This window comes from Muscardinus avellanarius (assembly GCF_963383645.1).
Source record: "Muscardinus avellanarius genome assembly, chromosome: X".
NCBI classification, from domain to species: domain Eukaryota; kingdom Metazoa; phylum Chordata; class Mammalia; order Rodentia; family Gliridae; genus Muscardinus; species Muscardinus avellanarius.
The window spans coordinates 15,909,195-15,933,552 of record NC_137792.1 but is presented as its reverse complement, the minus strand read 5'-3'; the positions used below and the strand labels follow the sequence as shown (position 1 = coordinate 15,933,552).

General features: G+C 42.4%; 1 protein-coding gene across 1 annotated transcript in view; it reads right to left on the bottom strand.

Annotated features, from left to right (window-relative positions):
- The window catches only part of PHEX (phosphate regulating endopeptidase X-linked), a gene marked incomplete at its 3' end in the record, with an annotated part of 224,553 nt that overhangs the window by 165,320 nt on the left and 34,875 nt on the right, over positions 1 to 24,358 (bottom strand). The window contains exons 4-7 of the mRNA XM_080719557.1: positions 14,561 to 14,647; positions 12,463 to 12,689; positions 3,643 to 3,711; positions 125 to 241 (exon numbers count right to left, since the gene is read on the bottom strand). Of these exons, the coding sequence (XP_080575683.1) occupies positions 125 to 241; positions 3,643 to 3,711; positions 12,463 to 12,689; positions 14,561 to 14,647 (500 nt within the window). The remainder of the gene's footprint in view (positions 1 to 124; positions 242 to 3,642; positions 3,712 to 12,462; positions 12,690 to 14,560; positions 14,648 to 24,358) is intronic.

The window sequence follows — 24,358 nt, the reverse complement described above, 5'->3', positions numbered from 1 at the left end:
GACACGATGACTTCTACCACAGATCCACAGGCCATTAACACAGTTGGCTACAATTTTTTCTTCATGCAAGTTACACTCCCTCTCAAACAAGAAGAAAAAAAAAAGATTTTCAATTAAGACTTACCTCAGCTATCTTAATTTCTAGTCTAAGCACCGACTTCATGTCATGCTCTGCTCGAGAGCTGTTTGCACCTAAAAGCACAGCCGTGTCCACCATGAACTTGTAGAGGGCGTCCCTATACTGGAAGAGATAAGAAGTGCCCATGACAACAGTCTAGTTAGAAATATGTTGTAGAGACATAGAAAGCTGAAATAGCAAGTGGAGATAAATGTCTTTCATTTTCGCTCTGTTCTCAGAGTATGATAATATAAGCATTATGCAATAATCACCACTCACCTACCACCTTGGAAAATGTAAAACAAAAGTGATGAGGGCCGGGCATGGTGGTGCATGCCTGCCATTTCAATACTTGGGAGACCGAGACAGGAGTATCAAAGGTTCGAGGACAGCCTCAGCAATGTAGTAAGACCCGGTGCAACTTAGAGAGACCCTGTTTCCAAATAAAAGAAGAAAGTGAGCTTGAGGGTGGGATAGCTTGGAGGCAGAATGCCCCTGAGTTCAATTCTTAGTACCAAAAAAATAGAGTTATGGAGACATGAATGCTGTTTCCATGACAAACAGAGATGTCTAGCACCGGAAGAATTAGTGTTTCAGTAAGTGGCAATATTATGAATACATGATACATCTCCAGATAAGCTCAGAATAGAAAGTTAAAGGTCAAGTGTCCCCTTTGCAAGCCAGTGAGGCTTTAATAAAATAAGGAGACAGGACTGCACGTCAACACTGGAGACGGCAGGGTCCATGAGCACTGGCCAGAAGTGGGTTGCTTCTCATCCCACTCCACTCTAAGAAACAAAAGATGCTTTGCAAATTCAGCTTGTACTGTTTCCACAATATTCTCCCTGGCTCGGGAAAAAGAAGGGAGAGGCAAGAGAAATGATGATGAGAAACAGAGCTAGCAGCAAATCTAGTATTTCCTCCCTAAGGGACACCTGGACTGCACAAGCTGTTCTCACAGAGTGCGTGACCTCGACACCTATACAGTGCTTGGTATACGGCAAGCCCATAATGGAAAGAAACTGAATCGGTAAGCATGCTTTGCAAACACTCTTCATTAGAAAGAACATTTTGCCATTCTCAGTTCGATTCAGAAAAAAAATATTAAAACTATACAATTGCATACGTGAGGTGGCTTGCTAATGGCTCTGTGCGTATGTTGTGGGAAATAGATGCAGATGAAAAACTAAACGATTTTTGAGTCTGGTTCTTGATAAACATGTAACTACTAACTGTGACATTAAAGGAATCAAAGTAGTGTGTGTGTGTGTGTGTGTGTGTGTGTGTGTGTGTGTGTGTGTTTGTGTGAGAGAGAGAGAGAGAGAGAGAGAGAGAGAGAGACAGACAGACAGACAGACAGACAGACTGGAAATTAAACCCAGGGGAATTCTACCTCTGAGCTGCATCCTCACGCCTTTTTACTTTTTATTCTGAAACAGGGTCTCACTAAGTTGTGGAGGCTGACTTTGAACCTCTGATCTTCCTGTCTCAGCCTTCCAAGTACTGGGATTACAGGCATGTACCCCTTCTCCTAGCCAAAACAATTTCTTAATAAAGCTGCTTAGTGCTTGGAAACTCAAGAATCTGAAGAAAATCCCAGCCTGAAATACTGGGGACATAGCATTTGAGGCATACAGGCTCGGGAGCAGCCAGGGAGACAAAATATTTTTGTTGAGGGAAGAAGGTTGGGAATCAACCATCGAGTGGCCTTGAACCCCCTCAAAAGAATTAGACCTTATCCTGAAAGCAAAGGCATGGTGGGAGTGGTGTTCAGAGAACAGCTTGTCAAGTGATGCTAAGGAGACAACAAAAGGAGGAAAAGAAAATATGGTGCACACGGCAGTCATCCCAGTATTTGGGAAACTGAGACAGGAGGATCGCAGGTTCAAAGCCAGCCTCAGAAATTTAGTGAGACCCTCTGAAATTTAGCAAGAACTTGTTTCCAAATTTAAAAAAATGGCTAGGGGTATATCTCAGAGATAGAATGGCCCTGGGTTCAAGTTCTAATACAAAAATAATAATAATAATAATAATAATAATAATAATAATAATAATAAAAGTTCGTTCTGTTCACTTTCAAAAAGTAAAACTTCCAAGCTGGGCGTGGTGGCGTACACTTGTAATCCCAGCATTTGGGAGGCTGAGACAGGAGGATCGGGAGTTCTCAACCAGCCTCAGCTACTTAGTGAGACCCTCTGCAACTTAGTGAGACCTTGTTTCAAAATAAAGAATAAAAAATAGAGCTGGGGGGATAGTTCAGGGGCAGAATGTCCCTGGGTTCCATCCAGTACCTCAAAAAAGATAAATTGATTTGTGCATGTATGTCTCCACCATCTTGTACCCCATTAAGATGTATAACTACAATGCACCAATAAAAATTAAAAATAAAATAAACAAAAGTAGAATTTGCCAACCCCCTTTGATGAACATCCTCTGCCAAAAAGCTGCCTAAGGTTCCTGCCCTCCAGAACCTTCTACAGATAGTCTCAGCACAGACTCAAGAGACCTAGGCCTGCAACTTTTCTGGAAGTTCAAAAAAGTTTCCAAAATGAAGTGAAAGGGTCAGAATCAAAGCAAAGCAGCCCAAAGACATCACTTGCTTGCTGCGTCAAGCCAAACACTCTAACCTGACCTATCCCTTCTGGTTCTTATTCACCCTTTATTAACCTGGGGCACCTGTTAAAAATACAGATTTCCAGTCCTTGGAAGTGGAGGCAAGAGGATCACAGGATCAAGGCCATCCTGGGCAACTTAGCAAAACCATGCTTCAAATTTATATTTATTTTTTTTGTGGTACTGGGGAATTGAACCCAGGGGCATTCTATCTCTGAGATACACCCCAGCCCTGTTTTTATTCTTTATTTGAAACAGGGTCTCACTAACTTGTGGAAGGCCTCACTAAGTAGCTGAGGCTGGCCGTGAACCTGTGATCCTCCTGTCTCAGCCTCCCAAGTGCTTGGATTACAAGCGTGCGCCACTACAACCGGCCAAAATTAAATTTCTAAAAAGATCTGGGAGTGTAGCTCAGAGGTAAAGCACCCCTGGCTTCAAGCCCCATTACCACAAAGAGTCCAGATTCCCAGACTCCACCTCAACTCTCGTGACCTGGATCTACCGGGGCTTGCCATGTGATCAAAGCTTCCAGATGATGGTTGAACAGTTCAGTCAGAGAGTGTGAGTCTCCCAGGTGCCTGTCCACCTCACCTCACCTCTGCGATGCACAGTGAACACCCTACACTTGTGAAGAGTTTCTTAGTGAGGTCCTTGGGTGCACTGTCTCTCCATCTAGATCATGAGGGCCCTGAGCAGGGGCATTTGTAAATTCTGCCAACCAAGCTGTTGGAAGATAGGCAGTGGAATGTATCTGCCTGACTGGAAGGCCTTGACTCCTTTTGTTGAGGAATATGGTCAGTAGAGAGAGAGCTACATGGGTTATTTCCGGTAAAGAAGCAGGCATCTCCGAAGAACCGCTAAATCTGCCAGCAGTCTGAGGAGGCCCAGAGCTGGGGAAGAGCAAGACTTACGGACTTGGCTTCTGTGCTGTTATCAAGGTAGTCTTCTCTCACTGCTAGGGAGAGTGTTGCTTGGTCCAGCTGTTTAAACACAAACAGAAAGCTTTATGTCAACCACTTATGCCCTGTTAACGAGAGTCCTGAGGTCATCTGCATCCCAGGCATATTTTGAGCTTGTTTCACCATTACCGAAAGAATTCACTCCACTCCAAGCTGCCTGCAGAGAGGCATATTTTAGTGATGGCCGATCATAATATCTGCTTTCTTGACACATGGCTTCTAACCCTTTTGAGTTTCTATCAATAATGAATAGCACCCAGGCTATTTGAGTTGGACTAGATATTAGAGATTATCTGCTTTGGGGCTGGGTGAAGTGGTGCATGATTGTAATCCTAGTACTTTGAGAGTCTGAGAGACAGAAAGATCGCAGGTTCGAGGACAGCCTCAGCAATGTAGCGATGCTCTCAGCAACCTAGATCTTGTTTCACAACAAAAAAATAAAAAAGTTTGAGTGTAGCTCAGAGATAGAAGGCCCTTGGGCTTAATCTTCAGTACCATACACATACAAAAAATATTTTTTAAAAATCTGCTTTTCTCCCTTATTTAGTGGGAGGAAAAAAAGCCAGAGAATTTATGTGACTTTCTCAAGGTAACATGATTGGGCAGAACACAGAATCCACTTTTCTCATCTCTGCAATATTTTACAAGTGCAAATCTGAAGAGAATAATTACATTTTTCACCTCTCTACCTCTATAATAACAGACGTTTTTTTTAGACTGGGGATTGAACCCAGGAGTCTTCTATGTCTGAGATACATCCCCAGCCCTCTTTTAAAATTTTGAAATAGGGTCTTACTAAGTTTCCCAGGCTGACCTCAAGCTTGCAATTCTCACAACTCAGCTTCCTGAGTAGCCAGATCCAAGCATGAGCCACTGTACCCAGGTAAAATAATGTATTATTATTCTAAAGAAATCAAATGATGATTTTGTTTTGAAAAATTTTTGCAAATTATAGAACCTTCATTGCAAAGTTAAAGGTAGGTGATAAAACACAAAGAATAATCAGAAAACTAAATGAGTAGAATTATTATGCTATAGTATATTTTTAGTATTGGGGATTGCATCCAGGGTATTCTATCTCCAAGTTATACCCCATCCCTTTTTAATTTTTATTTTGAAATAGGGTATTGTTAAATAGCTGAGGGCCTTGCTAAATTCCTGAGGCTGGCCTCAAACCTGTAATCCTCCTGTTTCTGCCTCCCAAGTACTGGGATTGTAAGCATTTACCACCATTCCTGGCTTAGTATAAATCTCTTGGAATAAAACTTTTTGTCACCATAAAGCCAAATAAAGTACATGTTAGGAAAAAGCAGACATCCATACCTCACACCTTATATAAAAATTAACTGAAAATGGAGTACAGACCTAAATGTAAAACTATAAAAATTCTAAAGGAAAAAATAGGAAGAAATTTTTGTAGCCTTGGGCTAGACAAATAATTTTTAAACATGATCCTGAAATCACAATCCATAAAAGAAAAAATAATAAATGTAACTTTAATATCCCCATTCTGTGTTTTGTCATTTAATTCTCTTAACAGAATGGGGATAATGTTTGAAAATATGTATGACAAAGGGCTTGGATCCATAGTATATATAGAGAGAGCCCACGGAACTCAACAGTAAGAAAACAATGCAATTTGAAAGTGAGCAAAGATCCAAATAGACACTTCACCAGAGAAGATATGCAGATGGAAAATATGCACATAAAATATCTTCAACATCATCAGCATTTGGGAGGCTGAAAAAGGAGGATCACTGTTCTCAGGCAGCCTCAGCTACTTAGTGAGGCCCTCCAAAAATTAGTGAGAGCCTGTTTCAAAATAAAGAATAAAAAATAGGGCTGGGGGTGTAGCTCAGAGGAAGAATGTCCCTAGATTCCAACCCCAGTACCACAAAAAGAAACAAAAATAGTTTCCAGCTTCTTCTCTAAATCTATGGCTTGTTTGTCTTTAGATAACAAAAACTAAGGACTGAATAAAATGGATCCCATTCACAGCTGATTTCCCTATTTAAATCAGTTTACATAATACAAAGTTAAGCCAGATTAACAAGATCGAAAGAGCAAGTCAAACAATAGTAGCTTCCAAATAAAAACTGAATCCCAAGCTGGGCGTGGTGGCGCACGCTTGTAATCCCAGTACTTGGGAGGCTGAGACAGGAGGAATGCACAGGTTTGAAGCCAACCTCAGCAACTTAGCAAGGCCCCTCCACAACTTAGTGAGACCCTGTTTCCAAATAAGAAATAAAATCTGGTTAGGGATATGACTTGGAGGCAGAATGCCTCTGGGTTAAATCAAAGGAGAAAAAAACTGAATCCCACATGCCCTACCATTACTTTATATTACTTTAAATTATTCTGATCCATCCCTCCCTACTTTCTTCTCCATCTTGCTATATCTCAAATATTTTATTATTCTTAAATACATGGGGTCTATATGAAATTTTAGTGTTCCATGAAAATCTTCTTCACATGAAACAAATTCTACAAAAGCCAAATTAAGAATTAGTGATGTTGTAGCTGGGCGTGACGGCGCACACCTATCATCTCAGTACTGAGACAGGAGAGTCATAGGTGCGAGGACAGCCCAAGCAGTGTAGCAAGACTCTCTGGAACCTAGTGAGACTCTGTTTCAAAAATAAAAAAATAAAATAGTACTGGGGGTGTAGCTTGGAGGTAGTATGCCCCGGGGCTCAATCACTAGTCTGTCTGTCTGTCTGTCTGTCTGTCTGTCTGTCTGTCTCGCTCTCTCTTACACACACACACACACGCACGCACACACACACACACACACACACACACACACACACAAATGGTGATACGAAAAAATTATGGAAAAATATTGCTGTTGTTTTTTGGAGTGAGATGCTTTAAAAGCATTCAACTTGTCTGTGTGTATTACTAAATCCCTAACTTATTTTGCTCAACCTTCTTCTGTAATTGGCCTGAAACAATGAAGTCACAAGCCAGCCTGGCTTCTTCCTACTGTAATTCCCAGTCTACCACTGTTTCTTCCAAAAATGAAGTGAGCCAGGATTATGAAACAAAATATTTTGATTAAGATGCTTTGACTTTCAATTAAATTTGGACCACTTGGAGACTCTTGTGCTTCAGTCTCACAGGAAAGGAAACTGTGTAGAAAATATCAAAAAAGCCAAAATTTCCTCCCATGAAGTGAAGTCAACCCCAGCTATTATGAATATTTAGATAATTCAAGTGAGCTTACCAGACATTTTTATAAACTTTCAGATTGTTAGGGTTTCTAAGGAACATTTTAAATATGCCAACAGATTGAATAAGATCAGTCTACTAAATTCATTAAACACATACAAACTCTTGAGACAAAAAGACTTTTTCAAGAAGCCAATACCAGAATATAGTGTCGTTTGAGGTTTTCTAAATCTTTGCATTTACAACTAATCTGAACATTGTGGGTAGAAAACGGAATTTGATTTTAAGAAATCTGATACATTAAACTAAAAATAAGAATCATTTTCTCCAATTACAATAAACGCTGTGTTAGGAGACAAAATAAAAATGTAAAATCATCTGACAAATTTTGAGGCAGGACAAGGAAAGATAAAGAAATTAGAAACACTACATTTCCAAAGAGGTGTGTGTGTGTGTGTGTGTGTGTGTGTGAGAGAGAGAGAGAGAGAGAGAGAGAGAGAGAGAGAGAGAGAGTGAGAGAGAGTGAGCGACTGGAGATTAAACCCAGGGACATACTACCTCTGGGCTACATCCCCAGCCCTGTTTTATTTTTTTATTTTGAAACAGGATCTCACTAAGTTGCTGAGACTAGCCTTGAACCTGCAATCCTCCTTGTCTCAACCTACCAAGTACTGGGATTACAGGCATGCACCACCATGCCCAGCTCAAAAGAGTCTTTTTGACATCATGAATTTTGCTGAGTCAGAAAAATGCAGCCCACTAAAGTGAGGATGATACTAATTTGCTGTCTTCCTTTTGTTTTTGTTTTTATAGTACTGGGGATTGAAACCAGAGGTATTCTACCTCTGAGCTACATCCCTACCCCCTTTTTTGTTTTTTATTTTAGAGTAAAGTCTTGCTAAATTATCATGCACAGTTTTGGGGGTTTGTTTTGTTTTTGGGGTGGGGGTAACTATGGATGGAAGCCAGGCCATTCTACCTCCTATCTAGATCCCCAGGGGTGTGTGTGTGTGTGTGTGTGTGTGTGTGTGTGTGTGTATGGTACTGGGGATTGAACCCAGGGATTTTCTACCTCCAAACTACACCCTGAGCACAATTTTAGTTGTTTATTTTGAAACAGATTCCTGCTAAGTTGTGAGGCCTTTCTCTTTACCCTTTTTCTTTACCATATGCTGACCCAGGAGTATGCTAGCAGTGCCGTATCCACCCAAAAGGAGGTCTTTTTTTTTAATCCCTGTGGGTTTGTGGGGTAGAAAAGCTAATTGTTTTCCTGTGTAGAAACTAGAATTTGATGGATATGTCATCCTCAGTGCAATGTGGGAGTTGAGAGAGATTCCCCCCAGTGCAGAAAGAGGTTTGCTCAGGCTGCAAGAGAAGTCAGTGTTTCTCATGAACAGAGGACCAGTTGCCCCTAGAATATAGCAATATCTGTATAGAATAAGAGGCCCAAGATTCCACATGGGCTCCAGAATGAGATAACTGATTGGAAGGTCCCCCAAGACCCTAGGATTATGTTACAAAATGGGGCAGTCAGGAGGGGGTGGGGAGTGTCTAGACTAAGATTCTGTTTCCCAGGTAAAGGTGAGAGAAGCTTACAGTCAAAGTTTAGGTGAATTAGAGAACAAGCCTATTCTGCCAGGCATAGAGGCACATGCCTGTGATCTCAGTATGTGGGAGGCTGAGACAAAGGGAGCTCAGGTTTGAGGCCAGCCTCAGCAACTTAGCGAGACTCTCCTCAACTTACTGAGAACATGTTTCAATATAAAAAGTAAGTAAATATGGCTGGGAGTGTAGCTCAGAGGTAGAATGCCCATGGGTTCAATCCCCAGTGGGAGGGAAGGAAGGAAGGAAGGAAGGAAGGAAGGAAGGAAGGAAGGGCCTGTTTCTTATACAACTAAATTTGAGATCTGAGAGGTGTGTCACATACACAAATTGAGGAGAAGCATTCTTCAAATGGTCCTGACGCAGCAGTTGCTGGATTCTTCCTTAAGGGAGAGAACCTTCTGTCGTGTGCTTCTGTGAACCAATATTCACCATGCAAACTCACAAACTGCAAGTCATTTAAACCTCACTACAGCATTAGTAGACATGCTACAAAGATAGATCAGTACTGACGGAGGTTCCTCAAAAGTCTAGGCATGGAACCACCATATGACCTAGCTCTACTGCTCCTCAGTACCTTTCTAAAAGAGTTACTCAAATACTCTAGTGATACATGCATACCCGTGTTTACAGCAGCACCATTCACAATAGTCAAATTATGGAACCAACCTCGGTGTCCATCAACAGATGAATGGATAAAGAAAGCGTGGTGTATATATACACACAATGGAGTTATACTCAGCCATTAAGAACAACAGGATCATGCCATCTGCAGGAGAATGGATGGAACTACAGGTTGTTATGCTGAGATCAGCCAGTCTCAAAAGGTCAAGGGTCAAAGGTATTTCTCTCATATGTAGAAGCTAGAGAGAAAATAGGAATCAAAGGGACTTCAGTTAAGTGAGGAGAAAAAGCAGGAGACTAGCAGAAAGGGTTTGGGGGGGAGGAAGGAGAAAAGGAGGCTTGAGGAAGGAAACAGTTCGAATCGTGTTATGTCTATATATGAAGGTGTCGCTTCCAATTTCATTAACATGTATGGGATGGATGGAGAGGAGAGTAAGGTAGAATGCAGGAGAAAATAGGCCAAGTGCTATGTGAATCACTCCAAACTTCATTACATGCACCAATAAAGTATTTTAAAATCCTCAGGGAAACCAGGCAGGGTAGAGCAGACCTGAATTCCCAGTATTTGGGAGGCTGAGACTAGAAGATCACGTCTTCTAGTCATAGATTTCAAGAACAGCCTCAACAATGTAGAGACTCTCGAGAACTTAGTGAGACTTTGTTTCCCAATTAAAAAAAAAAAAATAGGGCTGGGAGTGTAGCTTGGAGGTAGAATGGTCCTGGGTTCCATCCTCAGGACCAACACACACACACACACACAAAACACACACACACACACACACACACACACACACACAGCAACAGTGCAAAGTAAATTCGGATTTCCCCATCCTTACGTCCTTACGTGTGGGGGCCAAGGAAACTCAGAGGGGCGAAGCAATGTGAACAATGGTATTCAGGGAGCGAATGACAAAGCTAAACCAAGAACATGAATCTTCCTAACACCGAAGCCTTCTCTGACCACGCCACAGGTCTTCAAGCCATGTTCCACGAAACCTCAAAAGGAGCTCCACAGCTTCATTCAATTCAGTGCTGCTTTGCAGAGTTTTAAGTAGTTATTTGAACTAATAAAAAAGTAACACACATTAAGTCTCCCACTTTGGCAGCCACCAATACACTGATTTTTGTTGTCAAGTTCATTGAGTTTCATAGAGATCCCAGAATAAAGCTTCCTCTACTATCTCCAGACCCATACTTGAACTTCTGTATCATGATTAAGAAGACAGTAGCTCCATTTGTTTGGGGGAAAGCGGTTAATTAAATAACTTATTTATTTTGTGGTGTTGGAGATTGAACCCAGGGCCATTCTATTTCCAAGCTATACCCCCAGACCAATTTTACTTTTTTATTTGGAAACACTCTCACTAACTTGCTGAAAGTCTTATAAAGTTGCTGAGGCTGGCCTCAAACCTGTGATCCTCCTTCCTCAGCCGCCCAAGTACTGGGATTATAAGCCTATGCCATCACACCTAGCTAGGGCTGTGAATTTAGATGAGTGAATACCCAGTCATGTAAAAATGGTACATGTGCTAGACACAAATGCCAAGCGAGGCTTAAACACTTCAGTTTGGAACAAGCTGCCATCTTGGCAAAGGAGATCAATAATAAGTACATGAGTGCCTCCTTACATCTAGGAAGTGTGCTAGTACAGATCAGTGCCACTGGCTGGTAAGTGTGCGAGGCAAAGGGCTACCACGCCCCTCTGCTCCCCATGTTTTCTGTAAGCTGGTAATGAAAGAGAGCCCCTATTAGATTCAAGTTCGTTCTTTTTCCTTTCTTTCTTTCTTTCTTTCTTTCTTCCTTTCTTTCTTTCTTTCTTTCTTGGCACAACATCACTGGTGATGGGCTGTGTACTTCCTACTGGCCTCAGGATGCATACAATCCCACTTCTAACCATACTGCTATTAATACTTGAGTTCAGATGATATCACTCTGATCAATCATGAATTTCCCAGCCACACAACCTAGTAGTTTTAGTTATTGATGATATTGTCTAGGTAGATCCCATTTCATTGGGGATTTTTTTTAAGTTAACTTTGCCGGCATGGTGGCATATGTTTGTCATTCCAATACTTGGGAGGCTGAGACAGGAGGATCGTGGTTCGCAGACAGCCTCAGCTACTTAGTGAGGCCCTCCACAACTCAGTTAGACGCTGTTTCCAAATAAAGAATAAAAAATAGGGCTGAGGGTGTAGCTTGGAGATAGAATGCCCCTAGGTTCAATCCCCAGTACTGAAAAAAAGGTAATTTTGTAATTCTATTATTTTTCCTGAATTTTAAGTGTTAATCTCCTGTAAGCAAGAACTTTGTTTCGTGAGCTATAAGGTTACCCTAAAATCAGTAAAATCTACAATGTGGGAAGGTCAAATTATCTAGTATCTTCAACAAATAAATGTAGTTTTAAAAGAGAAGGAATTGTTGCTGATTAAAACAAAAAATATCAATCAAATGCACATATAATTCTTACTTGCAGCCCAAATTGAAGAGCAACTGTTTGTTTTTTGTTGCTTTGTACTGAGGATTAAACCCAGGGGTACTCTATCTCTAAACTATATCCCAGGCCCTTTTTTATTATTTTTTTTTATTTTGAGACAAGCTCTTGCTAAGTTGCTAAGGCCGGCCTCGAACCTGTGATCCTCCTACCGGAGCCTCCCAAGCACTGGGATTACAGGCATGCTCCATAAGACACAATCCTTAGAAAGGAAGGAGGAAAGCCGGGCGTGGTGGAGCACTCTTGTAGGATCACGGTTCGTGGACAGCCTCATCTACTTAGTGAGGTCCACTGCAACTCAGTGAGACCCGGTTTCAAAATAAAGAATAAAAAATAGGGCAGGGGGTGTAGCTTGGAGGTAGAATGCCCCTGGGTTCCATCCCCAGACCCGCAAAAAAAAAAAAAAAAAAGAAAAGTAAAGAAGGAGGAGAAATTTAGATTAAACTGGACAGTGAGAGTTCAGGCACGGACACAAGGAGACCTCAGTGGAAGGGAAACAAGAAGTCATGACAAGTTTTCTCTCCTCTGTGGGGAAATGAATTGGTGAGGGAAAGAGCTGAGTTCAGAAAATATTTTCTAATAGCAGGAGACCTTCCCCAGCCCTCTTCCTCCGGGAACTTAGGGGCCCCATACATTTTCAGAGTAGATAGCTGAAGATTCGATGACAGTTCACTGAAAACTCTCCCGCAGGCTTCCAGAAAAGTTGACCACAGTTGTCTGCTAACGATTCACATTTTGCAAATCTTGGGGAAGGGATGGATATTCTGGATTATAATCCTTAACAGAATTTTTACCTTATCATTCACTAAGGCAGCTTGGATTTCTACCCCTAGGAAGGCACCCCCAAAAGGCTAATCTTGGACAGAGCAGAGTCCTGGCTATACCTTCAAGATGTGTTCATTGGATGCTTTGTCATCAGGGGACACGTACAAGCGGATGAACACAGAATTGCTGTATTGACCACGGAATGTTGCAAGTGTCTGCAGAAGGCTAAATTTTCTCTCTGACCAAACTCCTTCAGGACCAATGTTAGCTTCAAGCACCGGCCAGCGGAAAGGGGAATGTCGCAGGATGTGGAGCAGTGGCTTTGCACCTGCTTTTTCGATCGCTTCTGAAAGAGATCACATGTGAAGGGAGAGTTAGAATTGCAAACTGGACCTGCAGACTAGAACGCCAATGTCTCTTCTCAAGAGAAAACCCCTAGCCAGGCGTGGTGGCACATACCTGTAATCCCAGTACTTGGGAGGCCGAGACAGGAGGATTGCAAGTTCGAGGTCGGTCTCAGCAACTTAGTGAGGTCCTCTGCAACTTAGCAAAACTCTGTTTCAAAATAAAAATAAATAAATAAATAAATAAATAAATAAAGAGCTGGGCATGGTGACGCACACTTGTAATCCCAGTATTTGGGAGGCTAAGACAGGAAGATTGCAGGTTCGAGGTCAGCCTCAGCAACTTAGTGAGATCCTCTGCAACTTAATGAGACCCTGTTTCCAAATAAAATATAAAATATGTTGGAGGTGAAGCCTGGAGGTAGAAGCCCATGGGTTCCATCCCCAGTACCACAAAAATATAAATAATAATAAAATAAAAAGGTTGGGGAATGTAGCGCAGAGGGAGAATGCCCCTGGGTTCAATCCTCGGTACTAAAAAACAAAAGGACATCTCAGCTGTTAGAGAAAAGTGGGGTGCACCAAGCATAGCCCAGAAACAACTACTGATGAATTATACTTCAATGTAACTGTCTAATTCTACTGTTATTGCCAGGAAGGTGATGGAGGAACCTTTTAGATATTCCCTAAAGCAGAAGATTGACTCACTATATTAACTGCAGCTAACAAAGAAGTCAGGCTGATACCATTGGATGGCACGAAGGCACAGCCCCACCTACAGTCAGCGGCTCAGTAAAGCGAATCCCCCCCTAGTGGCATGAAGTCGTGCTTCAGACTCTCGCCTTTCACCACCTGCTTCTAGCTCAGCAAATGGCACTTGAAATCCTAGACCAAGCCCGGCGCGGTGGTGGTTCCTGGTAATCCCAGTACTTGAGAGGCTGAGACAGGACAATCACAGGATCGCGGCCAGCCTCGCCAGCTTAGGGAGGTTCTCAGCAACCTACCGAGACCTTGTTTCCAAAAAACAAATCAAATGAAGCTGGGGGTGTAGCTTGGAGGTAGACTGCCTCAGAGTTCCATCCCCAGTACCAAAAACAAAATAAAATAACCAATCCTAGACCCGTTGACACATTTCCCAGAAGCACTGGCTTCTTCCTAAAGTGGCTTGGAGAAAGCAGACCTGGGGAAATGGGAAGCATCTCCTCCAAGGCCAATGATATCCAGGATGTTAGAGACAGGCCTGAGGCTCCCCACATACATGCTGCTTAAGCCCAAAATGGAGTCAGGCATGCCTTGTAATGTGTATTTTTCTAGGCTCCAGCAGGTTCTGTGGAACATATCAATTCTCCAAAAATACTCCCTCCCAGCCTCTCTCACCAGAACTGGCCCGTCATTTGCATTCTGCTTTGTTTTATCAGGCACAGTGGAGTCTGCTCTGCTGCCTGCTCAAGTTTCTCACAGAATAACTGGTAACCAAACAATATACATCATCAAAATCAGATTCGTTTTCCCATTAAGCCAGCAGACAAAATTAAGTAAGAAAGACTAGTTGCCGGGTATGGTGACACATGCTTGTAATCCCAGTACTTAAGAGGCTGAGGAAGGAGGATGGCAGGTTCAAGGCCAGCTTCGGCAACTTAGCGACGCCCTCTGCAATTTACTGAGATCCTGTTACAAAATATAAAATAAAAAGGGCTGGGTGTATCTCTGAGGTAGAACGTCCCTGGGTATAATCCCCAATACCACCAAAAAAGGATAAAAAAAGAAAGACTAATCAAAATCTAGTCCGTGTATCTTTCCATAAACATCTTTAAACATTAATAGAATTCTAAAGGATAAAGGTGGTAAATATTTTATTTACTTTATTACTCACTCTCATTCATGCAGGATGAATAAAGGATTTTGGCCTTCTGTACAGCTTCGGTGTCCCGCCTTCTGCTCATGGATTTCTCCAACAATGCTGGGAGTGTTAAAAAGGATTCATTAATATCGACCTACTCATGGCACCAAGTTGGAGGTCATTAGACAACCGTAGTCCCAGCCTCCAGAAAATTCAACGTAAAGGCAGACAACCCCGGAAAACTACAGATCTATAAAAGACATACAAGACGTCAGAACCAATTTCAAACTGCTTGCGGTTCAAATCAAAACAATTTAACATTCTGTTTCCCCAGGTTCTCCTAACTCAAAAGAACCAAAAGTTCATTTTCCAACTGAGACTGGACCTTCCGCATGGGTTAATTTCTTCTGCCACCTCCACAAAAGGAAACCGAATGCAGTTATTCAAGAACCCCAAATAACTGAATTCGGTCTCTTGTTTCTGCAAGTAAGTAATATTCTCCACGGAGGCAATTTCATCGGGTCGGGTTTCTTAAGATTTTTTCACAGCCCAGCCTCTCAGGGAGGTCACCTGGCAGAAATTTCTCATTAGGACTTTTATTCAGTGTTGCATAAACATGTTGTGGACATGGAAGGAGTTGTTGAGACAGGAAATGGAGAGGAGAGACGGGCACGCCTGCCCGAATTGCTTGAACACTTGCCCATTCACAGGTGCAAAGTCTTGGTCATTTAAATGAGGCCATGTGGACAGGATGGTTGTCAGGCCCCCCTGGAAAATGCCTTTCCATTTATAAAATCACCAATAATATTGTACGAAGGTGGGACATGGCAGTCCTTGCTATGTCATTAAATAAGGAAAAGAGAAAGCCAGGACTCGGTGAAAACAAACCTCTGCAGAAAACCTACTTGAGAGTATCAAATTCCCAAATAAAGCCAAGCTGCAAAGCCCCGCAGCGACTGCAGCCCCGTAGCACTGCCTAGCCCAACTGGGTCCCATTGCTGTCGTCAAAACATCAGGGGAAGACAACCAAAATCACAGTGCAGCAGATGTTCCTCCAGTTCTCCGAATTGCTTCAAGACGCAATGTGCAATACTAATCAATTTAATAAATAATTACCTAGTCCCCGAAGAGAAACCGACTTCTAAACTGGAATTTCAAATCACATTTTTAAAAAAAATGCAATCCAGTGCTCGTGTCCAGTTGCGTTTTGTATTTATTTTTTGGTACTGGGGATTAAACCCAGGGGCATTCTACCTCTGAGCTACACCTTTTTATTTTTTATAGGCAAACAGGGCCTTTGCTAAATTGCTGAGGGTCTAGCTACGTTGCTGAAGCCTGACCTCAAACCTGTGACCCTCCAGTCTCAGCCTCACAAGTACTGGGATGACAGGTATGTACCAAGGACACCTGGCTCAGTTGTTGTTGTTTTATAAATCACCTGCATACAAAACAAGTCCATACAAGTAGGTAGATCCCAACAAGCTAAATTAAGTTGGGTTGGATGTGGGCGTTTGCAATTTCACTTGGTTTGGTGTTTCTTTCTCATATCTCATCATAGCAATAAAAATGCAATAACTAGCCCCAAGGATAAAGAAAGGAGATTTCTCTTTTAGTAAACAAAGCTCTAAAACCATATCCATATATATTTCCATTCAAATCAGATCGTGTGCCTTTCCTCAATAGTACTCGCACGGTCATTACAGTCATCAGCCTGTTGGGGAAACACACTTAGAAATAAGGGCTACACCTCTCATTTAGGGTCCTGATGATGTTCTGATGCTGGAAGCACTCCTCAGGCTGCAAAAGTGAGTACCTCAGGGCCGAAAACAATCCAGAGAAGCAAAAAGAAGTAAAAGCATTAAATATTTACCTGCACATGCTCCTAGAGCATGCTGTGTATCACAAGCAGAGAAAGAGAGGAAAAGGCATATGCTAAATTAGACAACCCCCAAATCCTAACCAGGCACAGATATGGAGAATTTAGGCATGACCAAGTCCTTGCCTCTCCAAGGCAAGACCAGAATTTGGCTTTTCAAACAGATTCACACTCCTTGTCACACCCTGTTCCTTCTATTCTCCTTTCTGTTTTCTGGAGCCCGCAGGACAGCATTGCTATGCAGACAGTGATGTGACAATCAGTGGGCAGCATCCATTGTGTGTGTGTGTGTGTGTGTGTGTGTGTGTGTGTGTGTGTGTGTATCTGCATGTGAATTAGTGGAGAGAGAAATCAAATCTAGCCTGGAAGGTCATTAATACACAACAAACAAAGCCTGCCTCTCATAGGCAAGTCCTTGAGTTATTAAAATGTTCCTCAAGTGTTGAGAAGGGCACATGGGTCACCCATACAGGGACGTTCCCATCCAAGACTGTGTCCTTTCATGAAGGATTTCGCAGCATCCCCACCCATTCCGTAACTAAGATGACAACAGATTAGAAAAATGCCAACTGAGCCAGGCACAATAGTGTACGCTTGTAATCCCAGTACTTGGGAGGCGGAGACAGAGAGGACTGCAGGCTCATGGCCAGCCTCGGCAACTTAGTGAAGTCCTCAGCAGTCAAGAAAGGACTCCCAAGCTTGGCATGGTGGTGCAAGCTTGTAATCCCAGCACTTGGGAGACTCAAACAAGAGGATTGTGATTCATGAACAGCCTCAGCTATTTAGTGAGGCCCTCTGCAACTTAGTGAGATCTGCTCTAAAATAAAAAAATAAAAAATAGGACTGGAGGTGTAGCTCTGAGGTAGAATGATCCTGGGTTCAATTACTCGTATCTTAAAAAAAAATAAAAGAAGGAGGGAAGGAAGGAAGGAAGGAAGGACTCTAATATCAACAAGGTAAATTCTCAATCTCATTTAGATTGTGCCAACACTATTCTTTGGAAATCAAATCAATCAATCTTTTAATTCTAGCGAGAAAAATCCAAATTTAAGAAAACCAAATATGTTGCTTAAGCTTCTACACCTACATCATGAACAGAATGTTTTCTAGACCTATATATTTTTTAAACCTATCATACCATGGCCCAGTTTCTCCTTTGGCGGTACTTAAAAACCACCTTTGGACGGTCCACGGTTGAACGTCTCCTCTAATCTTACTATTTTTAGCCCTTGTTGATTTTCTAGGCTGCAGACTTCAATTTGGTTTCCAGGCTCCAGGGTTTATTTACCGTACTAAGAAATTTCATTTTTCAAACTCACACTGCACGGGTATTAAACCCTTATGCGGTTAGACCTGAAGACTCTAAATCAGCTTGCAAAGCCCGTTGTTATTCCCATTTAAAAAAAAAAAAAAAAAAAACTAAAATGCAAGTTAACTAAGTCACGGTCCATGGATCCCATAACCCTCATATTTTTACACGATTTGTGTGACACTCAGCTTTCCAGGTCCTCAGCTCCACAGCCAGCCAAGCATGGAATTAACTGAGTCTATCTGACGTGCTGAAAAGACAATAAGAACTGATATTTCTCATTCTGCTAGAACACTCCCACCTAAATGCAGGGAGAGATCACGTCAGGATTCTTTTCTCTGTTCATCTTTTAGGATCATCTTATAAATGATAATTGTTGGCTAGCATCAATTTAAGAGAGGGGGCAGAAATGATTTTAGGGGGAATTAAAAACCTCTAACTCATCTATCTAAATCATGGGTTACCAAATAACACAGAAATGCCCCCACAAAAGACCTCTTGTCCCTGATCAACTCAATTTCATAAAGCCACCAGATACCATGAAAGTCTAATGGAAAGTAACTCTTCTATTATGTTCACTTATAAATGAATTAATTTATAAGAATTACACTTCTTGAGGTTAGACTTTAAATAATTTTAATTTTCGCATTGCTCTTTGATAGCACAGCATTCCAATTAATCTACAAATATATTTAACTCAGAAAAATAGCTGTTCTATTTAGATGATGTGTATTTGAGCAGATAATTCAATAAAGCCTGTAGAAAACTTGAAGTTACTGAAACCCATCTTCAGGTATTTTGTTTTGTTTTTACCATGGTGAAAATTCCCACTTGTCTCTTCTTCCGTCTTACCATTACAATGCAAAGGCTACCTGTGGTGATATACTGCCTCCAGTGGTTCCTCCTGAGACATCTAAGGACCTAGTCAAGGTAGCTTTGATTCATTAAGCATCAGCTTTGTGTCAGGTACATGACCTCCATTAACCTCCCCAGCAACCCTAAGAGGCCTGGATAGTTAATCCCATTCTACACATTAAAAAATGTTTTTCATTTAAATTAAAAAAAAACCTGGAAGAACTTATCCAAGGAGACTCAGCTAACAAAATGGAGAGGTTGGATCAAGACCCAGGTATCTGACTCCTGCTCATTTGACCATTGAATAATCAGGGCTACAACAAGCCTTGCTTATGTAGAGATGCAATGCCTGTACCACTACTCCCTTTGCCTATCATGGCATTTGTGCCCAGGAGCACAGACTCCAGGGGGACCTAGCTGGAGGTGAGAGGCCTGGGGAGGTTAGGACAGAATAAAGGTAGCTGGTCCTCAAGGCTGGATTCGGTGTTATATTCTAGTCTAAGCCAGCAGTTTCCAAACCTGAGTGGGCATCGGAATCCTCAGGGCAGCTCTTTAAAATATGAATGGCTGGGTCTTTCCCACCTGATCTGATTCAGTAGGTCTGGGGTAGGGCCCTGGGTTTTGCGATTCTAATAAATTCTCAAGTATTGCAGATGCTGCAGGACCAGGGAACACACTTTGAGAAATACTACTTGAAACCAACATTCCTTGCCAATCTTTTTTTTTAGGGGATAGGATTATTGGGGATTAAACCCAGAGGCATTCTACTTCTAAGCTACACCCTAGCCCTATTTTATTTTTTACTTGGAAACAAGGTGTCACTAAGTTGTTGAGGCTGGTCTCCAACTTATGACCCTCTTGTCTCTGTCTCTCAAGTACTGGGATTACAGGTGTGCACCACTACACCCAGCTACCGGTTTTTCTTGATGCCTCTGGTTTTCAGAAACATCACCAGCCCAGATTTCCTCCTCTGCTATGCCTTCCCTGCCGAAAGTCAAGTAAGGCCAAAAGCCTTGCTTTGTTCATTATCTTAATCCACAGTTCCATTTTAATTCGATATTGACATTCTTTACAAAGGGCACTAAATGTTTTGTTTTGACAACACTATCCTTGTACTAGCCCATTTGGTTCTAAATGAGTTACTCAGTTCTGCCAATCCTGTTTTAATAAGATCCTTTCTTCTCTCTCCCTCCTCCTCCTCTTCCCCCTCCTCTTCCACCTCCTCCCCTTCCTTCTCCTCCTCTTCTTATTTTTCTTCTCTGAGAAAAATAAGAAACCAGCTACCTTTATACTGAGGATTGAACCCAGGGGCATTCTACTCCAAACTACACCCCAGCCTTTTTATTTTTATGGGGAGAGAAACAAGCTCTTTCTAAGTTACTGAGGCTGGCCTCGAACCTGTGACCCTCCTGTCTTAGTCTCCCAAGTACTGGAATTACAGGTATGTATCACCATGCCCAGCTAAAACAGTTCCTTTCTTGGAAGAGAAAAGCAGTAGGGGTTTAAGCTGAGTGTTGATTCAGGGGTTCAAAGGGGGTGGAGCCTGCATTCTGCCAGGAAGACTTTCAAAGCCGGAGGGGAGAACACAGGTCATCTATTTCCAGGTCCAGCTTATAACACACTCTAAGGGGAGGAAGAGTGGGATAAACACTGCATCCCTGAAATCCTAAAAAATCGGAGCCCCAGACTTCACGATTCCTCCCTCATCTCTGAAAGCAGCATCAAAACACTGTAAACACAGGTTGCAAAAGCCACTGCCCACCTAACCCCTGTTTTCCCACCCACCTTCCAGGAGGAGGTGAGGGCGGCAGGGGCTCTATTCCTGGATCTTGAAACCACAATGTGTGGTCAGAGAGACAGTCGCTCTAGAACCAGACTTCTGCCGGGGGCGGGGAGGCTAGGGCTGAGGCTCTCTTTGCTTCTCTATCTGGAATCCTCTCTCCGCAAAGAAAGAAGACAATAAATAACACCTTTGGCACAGGAGTGGACCCAAGGGGGCAAAAGGACTAGGAGGATGAGACCTAAGGATGATGAGATCTAACTGCCGTGCCGACCGGCTTCCCTGGAGGATTCTGCTCCATGACAGGGGAGTGTTTGGAACTTCCTAAGTTTTAAGAAACCAGAGGCAACAGTCCTGCTGCCTGAAGGAGAAAAAAAAAGAAAATAATAAGAGATAAGGCTTTGGAGTTTTCCTCAAGAAGAAAAACAAATTCCACCTTCGCTCAGACACCAAGACACAAAAGAGATGTGCACGAGGGCATCTGCTCAACTGGCCAGCTGGCCATCTGCCGGAGCCTGCACACCCTGGCAAAATGCATCGGGTGGCGTGTCCCTCAACAGGACTAATTTTTTTTTTGTAGGTCTAGGGATGGAACCCAGGAGCATTCAACCTCCAAGCTACACCCCAGCCCTATTTTTTATTCTTTATTTTCAAACAGGGTCTCACTGAGTTGCGGAGGGCCTCACTAAGTAGCTGAGGCTGTCCGCGAACCGGGATCCTCCTGTCTCAGCCTCATATGCTGGGATCACAGGCATGCGCCACCACACCGGGCTGACAGGACATTTTTTATGGCTTGATATTCTTTAGGCTTTCATTGGCGCATTGTAATTAAACATCCCAGTAGGTTCAATGGGATCCAAACATAAACGCACGTAGCCCTTGATGGATTTCCCTCTGTACCCCATCACACTTCCTCCTCTTCTCTCCCCATGTGTGCAAGTGAGACTGGTAGTGAAGCCTCCATGTACGGACACAGCATTGATTGAACCGTCTCCTTCCTGGAGCCTCCTGTTTCCCTTTCCCATCTCCCTCTCCCAGTCTTTCCACTACTCTCCCAATTGCTCTCCTCATTTGACTGAAGTCCCTTGTGTTTCCTATTCTCGCTCTAGCTTCCACATGAGTAAAAACACATACCCCTTCACTGTCTGAGACTGGCTGGCCTCACTTACCATAATGTTCTCTAGTTCCATCCATTGTCCTGAAATTGACATAATTGTGTTCTTTTTTGTTGTCGTTGTTTTTTCTTTTTGCAGTACTGGGGATAGAACCCAGGGGCATTCTACCTCTGAGCTACATCCCTAGCCCAGTTTTATTTTTTTTTATTTGGAAATAGGGTCTTACTAAGTTGTGGAGGGCCTTACTAAGTATCTGGGGCTGGCCATGAACCTGCGATCTTCCTGTCTCAGCCTCCCAAGTACTGGGATTGCAAGCGTGCACCACCACGCCCAGCTGCATTCAATTTTATGAATGGATAAAGAAAATGTGGTCTATACACACAAGGGAATTTTACTTGACACGACATTTAGCAATGGCTTCCCATTGCACAAGGATAGATCTGAAAACTTTACACAGCCTAGAAGGCCTGTATGCTCCGGGCACCCACTGCCCTTCTGCATTCTCTTTTCTTCCTCTTCCCCTCCAACTAGACACTCCATTCATAGTGGGTTTCTAGGGTTTCATCTCAGACACTAGGTGGACAGAGCCTGGGCTCCGGCAGCCCTTTCCGCCTGGGTTAAAATTGGAACCATTTGAATGGTAGACCCATAATCTGTGGGGGGAAAATTATATGGCTAGATTGGTTTGGGCAAGTCACATAATTTCCCTGACCTTCGCTTCCTCGGATGTAGGGCAAAGACAGAAATAAACAATGATGGCCACCGACATCACAGAATTAGACCGAAGAAGGACGGCGAAAACAAATGATTCTCAAAAGGAATAAAAGTAGTTTCAAGACACACTTGGGTCTTGGGAAAGTGAATTCAGGAATTTGGAATAGGCCAGCATGTTGCAGAACAATTAGTTCGGTTTGGAACTGCTTCTAAATGGCCACTAAGGAAATGCCCTGTTTAGCGGCCAAACTTGTGAGCAGATGAGCACAGATTCACGCATTTGTTGCATAATTTGTTCACACACCTCTCTTAACTGTTCATGAAAATAAAATTCCCTTCTTGTTTTATAAATTAAAAGGTTTGTGAATATTTTAAAATAGACCTCCCACTGAGCAAATATCAACACCAATGAGGCTTTCCAAATAAACGTACCTTATTTGTGACAAGCTATGACTCAACTAGCATTTAATTAATTTTCCTGTTATGGCTTGTGTCTTTTTACAATGTTCTCTTGACACTTTGAAGCAAATTGTCCATCATTACTAATTCATTAAGCATTCACATGAATATTATTAATCATGACGAACGAGTGTGGTACTAATGGATAGGTTATTAATCTACAATTACATGCAGATTTCCTAATAAACTCTAATTTTTGGAGGAGAAAAGCAAAAGAAACTGAAATGAACAAATCTTTCAGAAAACTAAGGGGAAAAAAGTTTTCTCCCTGGACCATGAAACCAAAATTGTTTTTCTTTTCTTTTCTTTTCTTTTTTTTTTTTTCCGGTACTGGAGATGGAGCTCAGGGGTATTCTACCTCCAAGCTAGCTACACCTCCAGCCTTATTTTTTATTCTTTATTTTGAAACAGGGTCTCACTGAGTTGCAGAGGGCCTAAGTAATTGAGGCTCTCTGCGAACCACAATCCTCCTGTCTCAGCCTCCGAAATGCTGGGATTACAAGCATGCACCACCACACCCGGCTTCTATTTTTCTTTTTTATACCAAAAAAAATCTTTGTATTTATCCGTAACAATGACATTTACAGCATACAGGTTTTCATCAAAATGGTATCAATGGAAGAAAAAACTAGAACAGCCACATACCTGGAGAGATCATGGAATTCTTCCATGACATACTGTGCTCTTAGACTCTCAAGTCCCCCTCTAACCTACTGAATTGGGATGTACGTGTTACCAAGACTCCTAGTTGATTTATGGGCACATTCAAGGTTGACATGAACCAGACAATGGCGCAGCTTTGTAGCTGCAAAGCGGAGTGAGTGGGAGAAGAAAGTGGGGAGAGTTGCCTCTATACCATCGTACACTGTACGCTAAAGCCAAAGAATGCTGAGGCCTGGGCACCCGGTAGATCTTAGTGAAAGTGTTTACAGCCTGTAAGCATGGTGGAGGCAACAAGCAGTTAAGAACTATCAAGAATACAATTTAATGGCCGAGTATAGTAGCGCAAGTTTGTAATCCCAGTACTTGGGAGGCTGAGACAAGAGGATCGCACATTAGAGACAAGCCTCAGCAATGTAGCAAGATCCTGTTTTAAAATTTAAAATAATAAAAATGGCTGGGGGGGATGTAGCTCAGAAGTAAAATGTCCCTGGGTCCAAGCCCCACCATTACCATCACGCACACACACACACACAAAAGAGTGCTTATGAGTCCAGTTGCAGTGGCACACACCTATATTCTCAGTTCTTGGGAGGCAGAGGAGGGTCATAGGTTTGAGGTCACCCTCAGAAACTTAGTGAGATGCTGTTTCAAAACAAATATTAAAAATAAAAAGGGCTGGAATGGGTGTATAGTTTGGAAGTAGAATGCCTCTGGGTTTGATACTAAATACACACACACACACACACAAACACAGACACACACATATACATACACATATACATACATAGATGCCATATCTCATCAGTTCAAAGATGAGAATCTTCAAGAAAAAAAGATGAGCATTTCTCACATTTTTTGAAATTGGAATCCATCTAAAAAATCTTTGCCGGGCGTGGTGGCGCACGCTTGTAATCCCCGTGCTTGGGAGGCGGAGACAGGAGGATCACGCAGGTTCGAAGCCAGCCGCGCTGGCATAAGAGACCCTGTTTCCAAATAAAAATATAAAAATAGGTCTGGGAGTGTAGCCTGGAGGTAGAAGGGCTTCCAAGCACCCCATTAC